The 14,897-nt window shown below is 42.2% G+C and overlaps 1 protein-coding gene across 2 annotated transcripts in view; it reads right to left on the bottom strand.

The window, feature by feature from the left end:
- The window catches only part of gfra3 (GDNF family receptor alpha 3), a 46,934-nt gene that overhangs the window by 3,064 nt on the left and 28,973 nt on the right, over nt 1–14,897 (bottom strand). The window contains exons 5-8 of one of the 2 annotated variants that reach the window (XM_034093722.2): nt 14,748–14,857; nt 12,480–12,614; nt 10,355–10,491; nt 4,175–4,345 (exon numbers count right to left, since the gene is read on the bottom strand). In XM_034093722.2, coding sequence (XP_033949613.1) covers nt 4,289–4,345; nt 10,355–10,491; nt 12,480–12,614; nt 14,748–14,857 — 439 coding nt within the window. In that variant the 3' untranslated portion in view covers nt 4,175–4,288. Of the gene's footprint in view, nt 1–4,174; nt 4,346–10,354; nt 10,492–12,479; nt 12,615–14,747; nt 14,858–14,897 lie in introns of those variants that run through there. The other variant, XM_034093723.2, reaches the window with a different exon arrangement.

Genomic DNA, 14,897 nt, shown 5'->3' with positions numbered 1-14,897 from the left:
AACCAGTCAGTCGTGTTGCTGTGCCTCGGGGCCCAGACACAGATTATGGCCTCCTCACATTTGAAGAGTGATGTGAACTATCTTTTTGTGCTTGACAAACATTTAAAATGGATGTCATAATGTAAAGTAAGAGCAACTTCTTTTTAAACTTTTCTCCAGTCTGTGCAGTTATTTTAAATACTAACAGTCTCGTAACCTTTCCTCTAATCTTTTGCTTTTTTTGTGACACAGGTTATGGAGGGCAGCAAAAGGCTTAGCTACATATTTTGTTGATTGGAGTCAAGGAGACAGACTTGGGTTATGTTCAGGACCAGCTCCTATCCAGGGACCATTTATGTGTACAAATTAGGGCTGTCAAACGATTACAATTTTTAATCAGATTAATCACAGCTTAAAAATTAATTAATCATGATTATTCACCATTCGAACTATGTCCAAAATATGCCATTTATTTATGTATATTGTTGTAGGAATGGAAAGATAAATGAAAGAAGGCGGATATATCCATTTAACATACGTATGTATGTTTATTGTGAAAAAATTATGTGTGTCAAAATGAAAGACAACCCACACACCTATCAATCATCAAACCGTGGCGTCTTAATTCATTACATGTTGATTTCTATCAACGGGGAGTACTTCAGGAAAGTGGGCCGGGGGGGGGGGGGGTACTTCGTGACCACAGTGTGAACGTTGTGATCAGCTGTTTTAGCGCAGTTCTCCAGTGAAGGGGGGAGTCTCCCTCCGCAGCCGGTTGGCGTAGTTTTGGCACAAGTCCGTTGTACAGATCAACGTTAACAGCAGCCCTGTCTGTGCACACGGAGACCGACTCTGTCGTCCGGTGATCCAACCGCCTTCTGGAAAAGCTTCACAAGTACGTCGGTACGCATTTCAAATTACGCACATAACCTGCGTACCAGTTATGTGCAGCCCTGTACTACAGCAAAAGTATTCTCCGTCGGGACTTCCTGCAACAACACCATGCCGTTATCAAAGATGTTCTATTGAGAAGACGATCACTACGTGACAAGTTTTCAAAACCGTGGCTACTGAAATCAATCTGTCAAACTGTCAAACTGTCAAATCAAACTGCTGTCTGTGCAATTTACTCCGCGCGAGTTGGCAGACTTTATTTTGCTTACTTTAACATCATTTTTCATGGTGGGGCTAAGCCATTTCTTGGTATGGGTGTAGCCTACCCCAGCCATACCCTGGCGCTGCCACTGGTGGCACGTATGGGGCGGGCCATTCTGCACATGCGTTAAATGCGTTAAATATTTTAACGACGTCGTTAACGCAATACTTTTGACAGCACTATTACAAATACATGGTTGTTACAGTTAAACACATCTACGGTGGCCCTGAAGTGCAAGACACCACAGCATTTCAGGAAACACACGTGTTTTCTGAAATGCTGTGGTGTCTTGCACTTCAGGGCCACCGCACATATCTCTTCAAATGGGAAAATTGCCAGGCTGCTGGTTTTTAAAATCATATAAAAGTCCCACCTCACTCCAATGTAGCATTTAAAACAAAGAGAATTCATTTGCGATTCTAAATTTGATGTTTTTCTTCGCTGCCTGAGAGGATACTGAAACCATTTAAATTCACTTTAGAGGAACAAGCCGAAGCCAAGGCAAGCAGCAGAGTGATGCACGGATGAGGAGATGTAGTGCAGGTATGGATGGTTGTGGTGGCGGGGGGGGCAGAAGTGAAGGCTTCAGGATGAACAGAAAAAAAAGAATGTATGATTAAAATAAGAAAGAGGACGGATGGAGGAAAGGACAGAAGAAGGTAAGTGGGGGATTTGGGGAAGGAAAAGAAAGAGGGGGAGACATATGGGCTTGAATAAATTCATACTAATGAAGCCTGACTGATGCTCTGCTTCCAACACCTCATCTAATCCGCTCTCAGGGAGAGAGACAGAGAGGGAGAGAGGGAGCGAGCGGAGAGAGGGAGCGAGCGGAGGAGGGCATCTCAGGGAGGGAGAGAGCTGGAATACCCTCTTGTCTGGCGGCCCAGATTATCTCTGGCAGTGAGGCATGCTGGGAGCCAGGGAGCCACAGCCACGGCAGATTGTGGTCTGGCCAAGGGTACAGTGGCCAGGACCGCAATTGGATTGGACCACATTTAACAGTCAGTGTTGGACAAGGGCAGCCAGGAGCCGGGGAGCTCTCAGAACATATGTGGTCAGAATATTCCTGCACGGCTGTTCTGCTGTGAGTCCTGACAGGAATCAAATAAAAAAGCCTGTGACGCCTGATTGGTTGGGACAGGATAGTCTGAATGACAGTTTGAACATTTGTTTGGTTTGACACTGATGCCCTCACCAGCTAAGCACAAAATACCAGGAACATTTATGACTTGAAGGATCGCTTGCGCTTCTTGATACTGGAACATTTCACAACTAAACTGGCTCAATCTAAAAAGGCCATTTATGTGTAGAAAAACAGCATCCTAAAGTTTTTAGACATTGATGCAAGCGTTCAAATTAATTCGCCTCCACTGTACTCGGGTTAGGGTTAATTAACATGAAACACTCTGAGTTCCATCTACTATAATGTTCATTAAATGCTCTCACTTCCATTTTGAAAGGTACTCCTTTTTTGAAGATGTTTGCATTATGCAGTTTAAAAAGACTGGTACATCCTGTGGAGGAAACTTCTGTGCAGCAATGCAGTGGGAGTCACCGACTCATGAAGGAGACACGGGATGAGCAGGAGCTTTGATGGCAAACACTGACGGTTTATTTGGAGTTACTGCCGGAGAGTTGACAAGACAGGTGGTGTGTCACGAGTTGACACAGCGGTTGCCAAACCAATTCTGAAGAACTCTTTCTGCAGCTCGAGGTTTTATCTAGTTCAGAGTGTAATAATCAACATTCTTCATCAGTGAGACGAAACAAATATGGACCCTGAATATAACTAGAGCTCTCGTCCATAGGAAAGAATGTGCACCAGGGAGCCTTCGTCCCTGAACAGTAAACGACCTCATGGCGGCTTGTGCTCTGTCATAAACTGGCAACAACAATGCGCCCAAGCTGCCACTCCTTAAGAGGTTGAATACATCCATCAACATATTGACTCTCAGGGTGCGTTCACACCTGCCTTGTGTAGTCCGGTTGAATCGAACCCTGGTGCGTTTAGCTGCTTGGTGCGGTTCATTTGTGTGAACGCAGTCCGAGACCTCTTAAGTGAACTAAACAACCGGACTCTGGTCCGCTAAAATAGGTGGTCTCGGAGCGCTTGCTTGTGAACTCTGGAGCGGTTCATCGCTGGTGTGAACGCAGTCCGCACCAAAACATAGGAAGCGCAGTATTTACGTGTCACAAGAACGCGGATATCTTCAAAATCTTTAGCGAAAGATTCTTTCAAGACATCCGCGGTTGTTTAGTTAAAGAGTGAAGTGAATGAAGTGTTGAACAGTGTCGTGTAAAGTAAAAATGCTCCATCAACTACATAACATTAAGAACACCTGTCGTCGATGAAACGCCCTCCTTACTGCAGAACGTCTCATTATATGTGTTATAATGTTTTTTAACGGACGTTGTCTGATGATATAATCATATGCGCGGGCTGCTAGTGTCTGTTGATCTCCAGACTAACAGCAGCATGAGAATAACCTGCCGAAAGTGCCGATGCTCCATGGCGGAGGCTCCGGTAGAAATTGCCGGGATTTGCGTGTTTACCCCCTTAATGTCTGACCAATGGTTGAACAGCATTTCCGAACACATAACTTGTGTTTAAAGTTTATAGTCCGTTTGAGTTTTGCCCGTGTGAACGCAAACCGAACCTTCTGAAAAATGAAACAATGTAACAAACTGTGGTCTGGTGCGCACCAGAGAGCGGACTATTAGGTGTGAATGCACCAATGAAAACCATGATAAAATAATTATCACCAGGAATGATCAAATCCATTCATAGCTGAACTCAGTGGTTCCCAACCTTTCTTTTACCAAGGCACACCTGAAAATATTTCTCGACCTCAAGGCACACGCACACCAACTTCTCGTAGATTTAAAAACCACTTCAGAGCTTAAACTACAAACAATAAATACACAATAAATTGGTTTTCAAATGTGTATTTAATTTAATAGAACATTTTATGGAACAAATAATCAAATATAAGTCATCCTAAAAACCATATAATCTTATTATTATATGTAATAAAAATAAAGTTTATATGAAATGAAGTTTAATAAGTGAGAAAATGTGGGAATGTAAAAAGATCCTACGGCACACCTGGACAGTGCTGGGCACACCGGTTGGGAACCACTGCTCTACAGCATTCATTCCCGTGCCTCTGATCCACACTTTGATTCCAATTTTGGAGAATCAAAGGTTACCTGAATAAAAAAGAAGTAAAATAAGGCACCCAGAGAACACCACATAGACACCATTTTTATCAAGTAGGCCTCCAAAAACCTACTTCTATTTGCTCGGCCTCCTAACCACCACCTGCCTCACCACCGGTCACACACCTCTGGAAAAAGGTCACAATGATCCATGAACCAGGAAAAGATTGAAAACATCCTACAAACTATAGACCAGGGCTTCTCAAACTCCGGACCGAACAGCAAATCAATCCGGACCGAACCATTATAAAAAAATAAAAATTATACAAAATAAAAAAATAAAAACTTTCTGATTCTGATGTAAATTAATGTATATTTTCTTGTGTCTGACGCGTTGTGAGAATGAACATGCATATATATTTACTTGTGTGCGCGAGCGTGACACGCATTGCAGACCGCAAGTTAACCGCAAGTTTATCTTTATACTTTCTAATGCTTCTAATGCCTTTTTCCCCAATGGACCTTTAATAAAAAAAGTACCCCTAGACCCATCTGCCTCCTCTGAAACATCCTTAAACAGTTTGAAAGCACCGTCACTCTGTGCTTCATGCTTCACACAAAGAAGGACTCTTGGGCAAGTTGGCTTCTTTTGAAAACATGTGGCGGGTTACTCTACATACTACAAGACAAATACAACTCAAAAGACAATTCTCTATCAACCATATCAAGCTTCTTTCCCAACCATAGAAGAAAAATCAAGGTTTCCACATCCCTTTACACCTGTGGTTCCCAAACTTTTTCTGTCAGGCCCCCCCTTTGGAGAAAAAAAATAGTCGGGCCCCCCCAACACAAATAGTCAGGCTCAGTGGCGGCGCCAGAGATTTTCCTTTGGGGGTGCTGTGGGGTAGTTTGACGTTTCATAGAGGGTGCTCAAACATTTAGGGTTTCCCATTAATGTACCGGGCGCTACAGTGGAATTTTCTACTGCAACAATCCCCACGCAAATACACAGTGTGACAGTTACAATGAAGGCTTGATAATCAGCTCACGGCATATAGGTGTAAGCAGTAGGGGTGTAACGGTTCACAGAAGTCACGGTTCGGTTCCTACCTCGGTTTGGGGGTCATGGTTCCCAAATGCATAATTCCAGGTTTGTTGTTATTTATGTTTGAACAGTAGAGCAAGTTTCAGTTTAAAAATAAGGAACTCTGACATTTTGAATAATTAACTGTATTAAACAGTTAAAAACAAACCACAAACAGTACCACACACACTCAGATGGCCATATTATCTATAATGGCTGATGTCAAACAAAAAGGTTTCATCAAGCTGTAAAACTAAAAAGAATGTCTTGAAAATATTACATCATAAATAATAACAAAGTGTTTCAAGAGCGCAAAGTCGTTGAAAAACATATGCCAAAAGCTTCCGTTATTTATTTTGGTTTCACGGCTTTCATGTCTATTGGCTTCTTAAAAACAGCGGGGATCAGCTGTTGAACTGCTGTTGTCTTTTGCCAGGCTCCAGTGATTGGCAAATCTGGCCGATGCCTTCTGATATGATTTAGCATGATTGACGTGTGTGCCATTAGCATACCGCACCACTGTAGAACAACGCCGACACACCGTCCTCGTCCGATCCACCACTCGCACTCCATCGTTATTGTAGTCGACAGGAAACCCGAAATGTTCCCACACAGCTGATTTAAAAGAAGCAGGTGAGTTCTAGCTCCTGTGTGTTATCTGAAATCGCCATACTAACTTTTCTTCTTCTTGTATTTTGTTCGTTTTGTTGTGTTTCTTCTTCTTCTTCATTTGTTTTTTAAGGGCGGCTGGCAATACCGCCCCCTGGATTATAAATAGTGTAGTGGATACTGCCCTGAATGACAGACTTTTTTCCCACTCGTAAAACAAAGGCGTATTCGTCGTGTGACTGCATGTGCCGAACCGTGACGTCCGAACCGTGATGGTACGGGACGAATACGGATACCGTTACACCCCTACAAATCACCCTTTTAAACGTTATTCTTTTTTTACTGTCATATAGTATTTCATACCTGTTTTTCATTTATTCTCTTATTTTTTATAACTATAATGATCATATAAACGTGTGCCTCGGAAATAATTGTTTACATTAATGGTGACCAACACGTTTGAGACCCACTGAGATAACTTAGACTAAAGTTAACTATCTAAACACTCAGAGAGTCCTTTAGCTCACTGAGTCTCTCAGTCTGACAGGAGAGGACTCTCCTCCAGCTTGTTGTTGAAAAAACTCCTGATATTCGTTAGCGTAGCTCACTAGCACCAGAAGCTAACAACAACGATCTTCGGTACAGGTGCGCTCTCTCTCTCTCGCTCGCGCACGCACACAAAATGGCTCGTTTCACACACACACAGAGCCGAGCTTTAATGAAACACAGAGACCCAGACGTAATAGTAGTGTATCATATTATTTTCGAATCAATAATTTTTCAAATTATGATTTATTTATTTTTTAATATTTTTTTTTTGGGAACCACTGCTTTACACCCTTATCACTCCTGAAGCCGAGGTCCCTCAAGGTGCAGAGCTCGGTCCCCTCTCTGTTCTCCTTTCGATCTTCTACTTCTTCCACTCCACCTCAACTCACTCCAAACCAGTTACACTGGATGCAAAAAGCTGCAAACATGCACCACAACAAATAAACCTGGTCCAACATGTTGATAATAAAAAGACCACATCAAACTTGGCTTATTAAATTCCCAGGAAACAACAAACTCAAAGCACCTCACCCTCCAAGGCATACCCCTCACCCTGACCAGAGACACAAAGCTTTTATCTCAGTCTCACCCACCACTTTGAAGCACTTTGCAGATCAGCTGTCTCCGGTTTTTACAGAAGTCTTTAACACCTCACTGGAGATGTGTCATGTACCAGCCTGCTTCAAACCTCCACCATCATCCCAATCCCCAAATGATCAAGGATCACAGGATTTAAGGGCTTCAAACCCGTCCTACTGACCTCTGTAGTTATCAAGTATTGAGCGCTTGTCCTATCCCACCTCAAAGCCACCACTCATGGACCTCCTGATACTCGCCAACAGGTCTGTATATTTGTTTCTTCAAGTGTCTGAGGTGTCTGCCTTTCTCACTCTCTGGGATGTGGACACCGATGTATTTCAAGTGGTCAACTCTCCATTAAGGGAACAATGATATTACGGAGTGCGTTGTTCCTTCTCTGCTTCTTGCCAAAGCCTACTTAGTCCTCCTCAGTGGCGAACCTTCAGGGCCTTCAAGGTATTCAGAGAATACCCTGGAACACTCAGATAAAACAAACAAAAAATCGATTTAATTATATAAATAAAATGTATATAAAATGAATAAATGAGAATGGTATCTGTGTTGTTGATCCGTAATATTACAGTGTTACGTTGATTTGTTTGTCCTTCTCGGACCATGCACTACGTATCTCAGTGGTTTTGTGTTAGAAAAGAAAGCAACCAGGTGTGTAAAGTGAGATTACATGTGTAGATGATTACATTAATCATTTATTCGTCCCACAACGGAGACATTAACAGTGACATGTTTTTGCCATCGATTATTTTATCATACTGTTCTGTACAGATGAGACTTTGTCATAGATTTATTTATGTGTGCCTGTTATTATTTTACCGTCCTGTACAGATGAGACTTTGTAATCAGATGTAGCCTATGTATATGTGTGTCTGTGATTTTATACTGAAGTAAAGTAACTGGAAATACCTGTGTGTGTGTGTGTGTGTGTGTGTGTGTGTGTGTGTGTGTGTGTGTGTGTGTGTGTGTGTGTGTGTGTGTGTGTGTGTGTGTGTGTGTGTGTGTGTGTGTGTGTGTGTGTGTGTGTGTGTGTGTGTGTGTGTGTGTGTGTGTGTGTGTGTGAGAGATCGAGAGAGACTCCTTCTGCAACCTCCCAAACTTTCTTTTTATGTGTGCATTGTTATTTGTGCTTGAGCAACATTTTACTTGAACTTTATTTAATTGAAATTAGTTGTAATTATTGTCCTACATTTTTATTTGTTTTACAGAGATGTTTCACAGCTGTCTGGGCCTAGTGGCCCACAGGCGGCGTTTATCCAGCAGCCACAACATCCATCTGTGCCAGCCCCCAGGTCAAGATCTACTGTGGCTGAAGGGCCTTCACCAGAGCCATCACCACCAAGGACCAGCAGACCAGCATCACTACAGGAGCCTCCACCTCCATCTGCGGCTGCCACCAGGTCAAGATACACCTCAGCACAAAGGCTCCACCACAGCCATCACCTTCAACCCAGCCAGCAAGGAGGTCTCGTGGAGGTCTCGTATAGCACTTGTACACCCCACCTACACAGCAGCCCATGCACCATCACCCCCACCTACACAGCAGCCAGACCCACTGTCTTGGAAGACAGACAAAGACCTTGACACTGTCTTGACATTTATAATGAATAGTTGGTTGAAAGTTCTGATGTTCAATATTGTAAATAGTTAGATTTTCCAGTTTCTTATATTTATATAAATAGTTGGTTGAAAAAAACATATTTATAATAAATTGTTGGTTGAAAAAAAAGGTTGAATGCTCAATTAGTATTTGTACACATCACATGAACCTTGGTATGTAATATGAAGTAATTATTCAGTCCTAATGTATCTCAGTCCCTGCTGTGGTGAAAGTAGAGTGATAAAAACTTGTTTTACTCAAAATTCGAATTACATTTTTTTCATTTTACACATGAATTACACATTTATATACAGTGTAATTCAAATATTTCACTGCTTTTGTGATCCTAAGACTTTGGTAACCAAATCTAAAACACGAAAACATTTCGATCACATGAGTACATTTGTGTTTTCACAAGAGATTTGAAGATTTTCCGAAAATCGGATGTAACATTTTAAGCTTTTGAGCTACTTATCTCATCAAACAGTGCTCTAAGGTGAGTAATTTGCATATATAGCAATACCAGAGATTGTCCGGAACATTTTGATATTTAACACATGGGGTGCCATGTGAGAAGAAATACATTTAAAAGGGGATTTAAGAAAACATCACAAATTCGAGAAAATACCCTTAGACTCCAGAGGGTTAAGAGATCTATGGATACATCTCTCAACACCCAGATGAAACAGAACTGTACATAGATTTACTATTTCTTTAAGGATATTTTACCAATCACCTCCCTTTTAAACTTTATTCTTTTTTTAATGTCATGTAGTATTTCATACCTTTTTTTATTTATTCTCTTATTACTATATACTCTAAGATTAAATGAACAGACTGAGAATATGTGATACACTAATTTCTTACACAGTACATTTGAGAGATGTGGCAAATTATAAAAGAATATCTGCAAACACCATTTTGTGTTGTCTATCTATAGTAAAGGGGGAGGTATATATTGCAGTCGTTAGACAATTCAACGACTGCAATACATCTATAAATAACTGCAATATATACCTCCCCCTTTACTACTGTAACCTGGCTGTTATCATACTACTTTGTACATGCTACACTTAATTTTAAAGAAAAATACTGTTACTGGTTATTTTTGTTGTCCACCTGCACATGTCATTTTGTAAATTGTAATGTGTCACTTCTATATTTATCTTAAATATGTTATGCAAGCCTATTAAAGGTCACCTATCATGCTATTTTCAGGCAATAGCATAGGTATCAGATATATACAAATATATAAGTGTTTTTCTCAAGATACCAAACAGATCACCCATTCTAGCCATGCCTCATATCCTTCCGTTTCAGCCCCGTTACTAAAGTGCTGATTCGGGGTATAAAGCTTTAATTAATTATTTGCTATGTTTGGCTCTTCACTTTTGCTGTAACAATGTTAATATCTCTCTGTGGGACGGATAAAGCTATTCTCATTCTCTCACAAACCGAAACCGTAAAATGATAAAGCGAATAAACAGCCCCAGCCATGGAGATAAAACAAATAGATACATATATAACCTACTGTGTGACAGTGACAAGATGATCTCAGACCAAAGATAATAGAAAATGCCTCGAGACAAAAGTCTGAAAGGTAATTTAAAAAGTGAAGTGTACTCACGATGTTGTTGTGTTCGGGCAGGTGGTTGTTGCTCAGCAGCTCCTCCTCCTGAACCAGTGGGGAGGGCCGGGGAGCGGGGAGGGGGGTGAAGTCTTCCGGCAGGGAGCCCGGGCTCCCCATCCAACTGATAGAGTTACCTGCATGGAAACACAGCCCATTACTGTGTGTGTGTGTGTGTGTGTGTGTGTGTGTGTGTGTGTGTGTGTGTGTGTGTGTGTGTGTGTGTGTGTGTGTGTGTGTGTGTGTGTGTGTGTGTGTGTGTGCGCGCGCGCGTGTGTGCGTGCGCGTGCGCGCGCGCGTGTGTGTGTGTGTGAGTGGGCGTGAACCTACATATCTATTTGTCAGTTTTATTGTGTGAGCTGTCGGCAGCTTGATAGATCACTCCGCTTTATGGGAAGTGCATCGACGCATCGATCTTGACTTCAGTGTTTGGACATACAGGCGTGCTGTGTATCGACAGGCTTATTGACGGCTGCTGTGATTCACTGACAGCTCCTCTCCTCACACCTCCTGCGCCAAACGCTGCGCACTGACACGCACTGACACAATCTCATGGATGCTAAGGCTGTAGCATGTAGCGGACATTTGAAGGTAGCGTGAGTTCATGCTGTGAACACCGCCGCAGGAACCAGCTTCCAAGACAGATTCAGCAGACATTGTGTCAGATGCTTTTTCCTGTATTCCCTTTGAGTTGTTCCTCAGAGTATCTTTGATGGTGACACATTCATTCTGTTTTCATAGTTCTCAGATATATTATGGATGGCAATAGGCCTATTGTTGGTAAATATTCTAAATGTGACTATGACTAAGCCTCAAACGGTCTGTGCTTTGGGGGAACATCTGAAACCTCACACTGTTCATCATGGGACAGATGCCATGAAACCATAGGACATAACAAATGTAATATTTTTAGGAAAAGGAAAAGGACATTTCTTTAAATAAAATATATATATATATGCAGCGGGGCTCTAAGGTTTTCTTTCAACCCAATTTGCACAAATATCATAAACAGCAGAAATAGAGTATTGTTTGAGATTTTAGAAATTATTCATACTCTCTTTTATCCAAGATTGAAATATGAGATTGCTCCTCAGGATGTTGATAGCTTAGCTTAGCACAAAGCCTCAAACAGCTACCTGGCTCTGTCTGAAATCATTTGAAGGTGTTGGTCTCTGTGCAGACACGCTAGTACACAACATGGCAACCTCACTGCGATAACAAGCTGCTCCATGCCAGGGTGCCCAACTGTTTGGCACCAAATAGTTCCAGCACATACGTCCCTTTACAATTACAAATGTGTATGTTAGCATGTCTGTTTATGTACAGATTAACTAAACAAGATAGACAATGTGAGAGTATTTAAATGAGAAGTATTTTTGATCTGGGCACAGACCCTGGTGGGCTCATCTCCCCTCCTTTTCAGTGTTTATGCTACTCTAGGCTAACCACTTTTGACTCAAGCGCCGTGGTAACCACACTCAAAAACAAACATATTTCTATCATGCACCTTAAACAGCAACATATCAACAACCAGGTTTCCTCTCCGGAAACATGACCTGGCCCAAGTACTTAAAGTATGTATTTTAATTTAAAATGAAGATATGTGATATTGTGCTAGAATAGTAAATACTCTCAAAAATGTGCAACTATCATGGTAACCCTGGGCAGCTGGTAACACAGCCCTTGTTACATGGTCTAGATCCCCCCCCTCTAAAATAGATATGCTAACGATTCAGGTCTGAGGACTTTTATTGGTCCACATTAAAGGTGGATTACTAGCAACAGGAAGTTAGCCTTAGTGACGCACATGATCTCTTTATCACCTGAGCGATATAAAACAGTCAAGAAATCAACTGAAAATACTCCGTTTACAGAAAAAAAAATAATAATTCTGAGCAAATAAATTCAGTTTGAAGGTGCCAGTAAACAATACAGCACAGACCCAACACATGAGGAAGCAGCATGTGTGTGTGTACAGTGTGTGTGTGTGTGTGTGTGTGTGTGTGTGTGTGTGTGTGTGTGTGTGTGTGTGTGTGTGTGTGTGTGTGTGTGTGTGTGTGTGTGTGTGTGTGTGTGTGTGTGTGTGTGTGTGTGTGTGTGTGTGTGTGTGTGTGTGTGTACTCACGCAGGCAGGGGTTGTGTGTGAACATGCGCTGCAGCCTCAGACAGTCCTGCCACTGGTTGCCGCTGCCCTCACAGTTGCACCACAGAGACACGTCTGCAGAGCTGTTGCTGAGGTAGTTGGGAGTCATGATGGTGCCTACAGAACACAGCAAATGTTAGCTTCGGAAAAGCAAAGAACAGATATATTTAATATTTAATATATTTATCATTATCGCTGCAAATACAGACGTAAACACAGTTTACAGATACAATTGATGCCATGGCCAAAAGCTGGAAGCCTCCAAGCCTTCGACACTGCATGTTGATGGAAGGAAGGAAATCAGCACATGTGCTTCATGGCGAGACTCAGAAAAAGAACCCTGTTATTTTAGTTCAAACTAAATCTGTTGTGAAACATAATGTAGACTCTGTGACTTGTACGGGGGCAAAAGGGGCATTTTGAAGCCTGGAGTTAGGGTATTTAATATTAAAAGGCTTTTCTTGACCCTGAGAAGCTCAATTCTATCTTTGTAACGTTTAGAGCAGGGGTGCCCACACTTCTTCAGCTTGGGAGCTACTTTTAAAATGACCACGCCCAAATGATCTTCCTACAGGCGGATAAACTGTGGCTAAATACACTAATTGCAAAATAGTGCGCCGCATTTGCGCTTCAGGTGAGGAGGTGAGGCCCCCTCATAACTGTATGAACCCAACTCAGACTGGCTTACCTGTACGTCAATCAAGTGGCAAATGCCCTAGTCAGGATGGATGATAGGCTAACTTAAAAAAATCTAAAACATCTTTTCTTCTTTTTTTTCCAATCCCACGCCACCTTTCGATCGACGTATTGGGCACCCCTGTTTTAGTTTAGAGTCAGAAAACCCAAGTGTTGACAATATGTTGAAGTCTGGATGAAGGTAAGGTCGTGTCCACCACAGCTGATTGCTACTGTACACACACCACATCAGAGCCCACTTCAGGGTCAAACTGGTCAACATTTTGAGAAATACATGAAATGGCTCGCTTTCCGAGGACAAGGTGGGAAAATATCTCCACCCTCGTGTCTTTGCATTTTCCTAGCAAAGTTTGAGTTTGGTCAATTAGCCTAGCTTAGCTATAACACTCAAACAAGGACAACCTGTTAGCTTAGTTAGCTCTGTCAGAGTTTCAGCTCTTCATGGTAGACAGTATGCCCATGTGCTGATGTCATAGGCTTATAGTGTCAGATTCCATTTATGGGAGTTTATTAATGACAACAAATAGTTGGAATACTATTGAAATAAAAATATCTTAAATTAGCAAATGAGCCTGAATACAGTATAACTCCAGGTGCATGTGGTGCTTTGCCCTCATAGCAGAGGTGGCTGTGGCTGAGGGTGTGTGTTGAAGTGTCCATGACGGACACACTGACGGAATGTGAGTGTGTGGTAATGGTTATCCTGATAGCACGTTTTATTGAAGCCTCTGTCTCTATATGTGTGTGTGTGTGTGTGTCTGTGTGTGTGTGTGTGTGTGTAAATGCTGACTTGTGTTGTTAAATTAAAGCACTTTGAGCGGCCGCCAGAAAACTAGAAAAGCGTTCTATAACTGCAGTCCATTTGCCAGCACTGCTGTTGTTTCGAGGGTGTGTGTGCGTGTGTGTGTGTGTGTGTGTGTGTGTGTGTGTGTGTGTGTGTGTGTGTGTGTGTGTGTGTGTGTGTGTGTGTGTGTGTGTGTGTGTGTGTGTGTGTGTGTGTGTGTGTGTGTGTGTGTGTGTGTGTGTGTGTGTGTGTGTGCTTGTGTGTGTGAGCAACCATCATGTGAGGCTTCATGTGTGAGAAAGATGGAAATTGGCCCACAGTGACTCAAGTTCTGAATCGCATGCTTCACTATGGGCTTATAACGACTATTGTGTCTTGAAAATTAAAGTCTAGTCATGAATTTAGTTGTTTAATCATTATCTTATGCAAATGGAGCGTGGCTCCGTACATGCCGGAGAGGGCAACAGTTGAGTTATGAATTTGCCTCGGGGACTGCCTTTAAAGCATCCTAACTTAATCAGGCCTTGATGACGGAGTGAATACACATTATTTGTGATCACAATTCGGTCCTCTCTTGTTCTTCTAAGCATCGAATCTCGATATCTGGACTGGACTTGTTCTACTGTATCTACTTGGTAGATTTACGCTGTGACCTACTTGTGCCAAACCTTTAATATGATAATATGGCCCTCAATTTGAAAACATTAAAGCAGAATTTGGAATTAGTATAATTAGCAAAACATTTCATCCACAAACGTGCTGCCTCGTACCGATGAGTCCGGCGTAGGCTCTGAGGCACAGTCCCGCTGAGTCTTTGAGACAGCCGCTGGCCGTCAGAGGAGACGGCCAGCAGTTATTGAGGAAGTCAGCCAGTCTGGACCTGGCAACAACACAAACAACAACTCAGCATCAACACAAGC

The sequence above is a fragment of the Pseudochaenichthys georgianus genome, chromosome 10 (assembly GCF_902827115.2).
Source record: "Pseudochaenichthys georgianus chromosome 10, fPseGeo1.2, whole genome shotgun sequence".
NCBI classification, from domain to species: domain Eukaryota; kingdom Metazoa; phylum Chordata; class Actinopteri; order Perciformes; family Channichthyidae; genus Pseudochaenichthys; species Pseudochaenichthys georgianus.
Note: the sequence above shows the minus strand (reverse complement) of the source record. Positions and strands in the feature narration are given on the sequence as shown.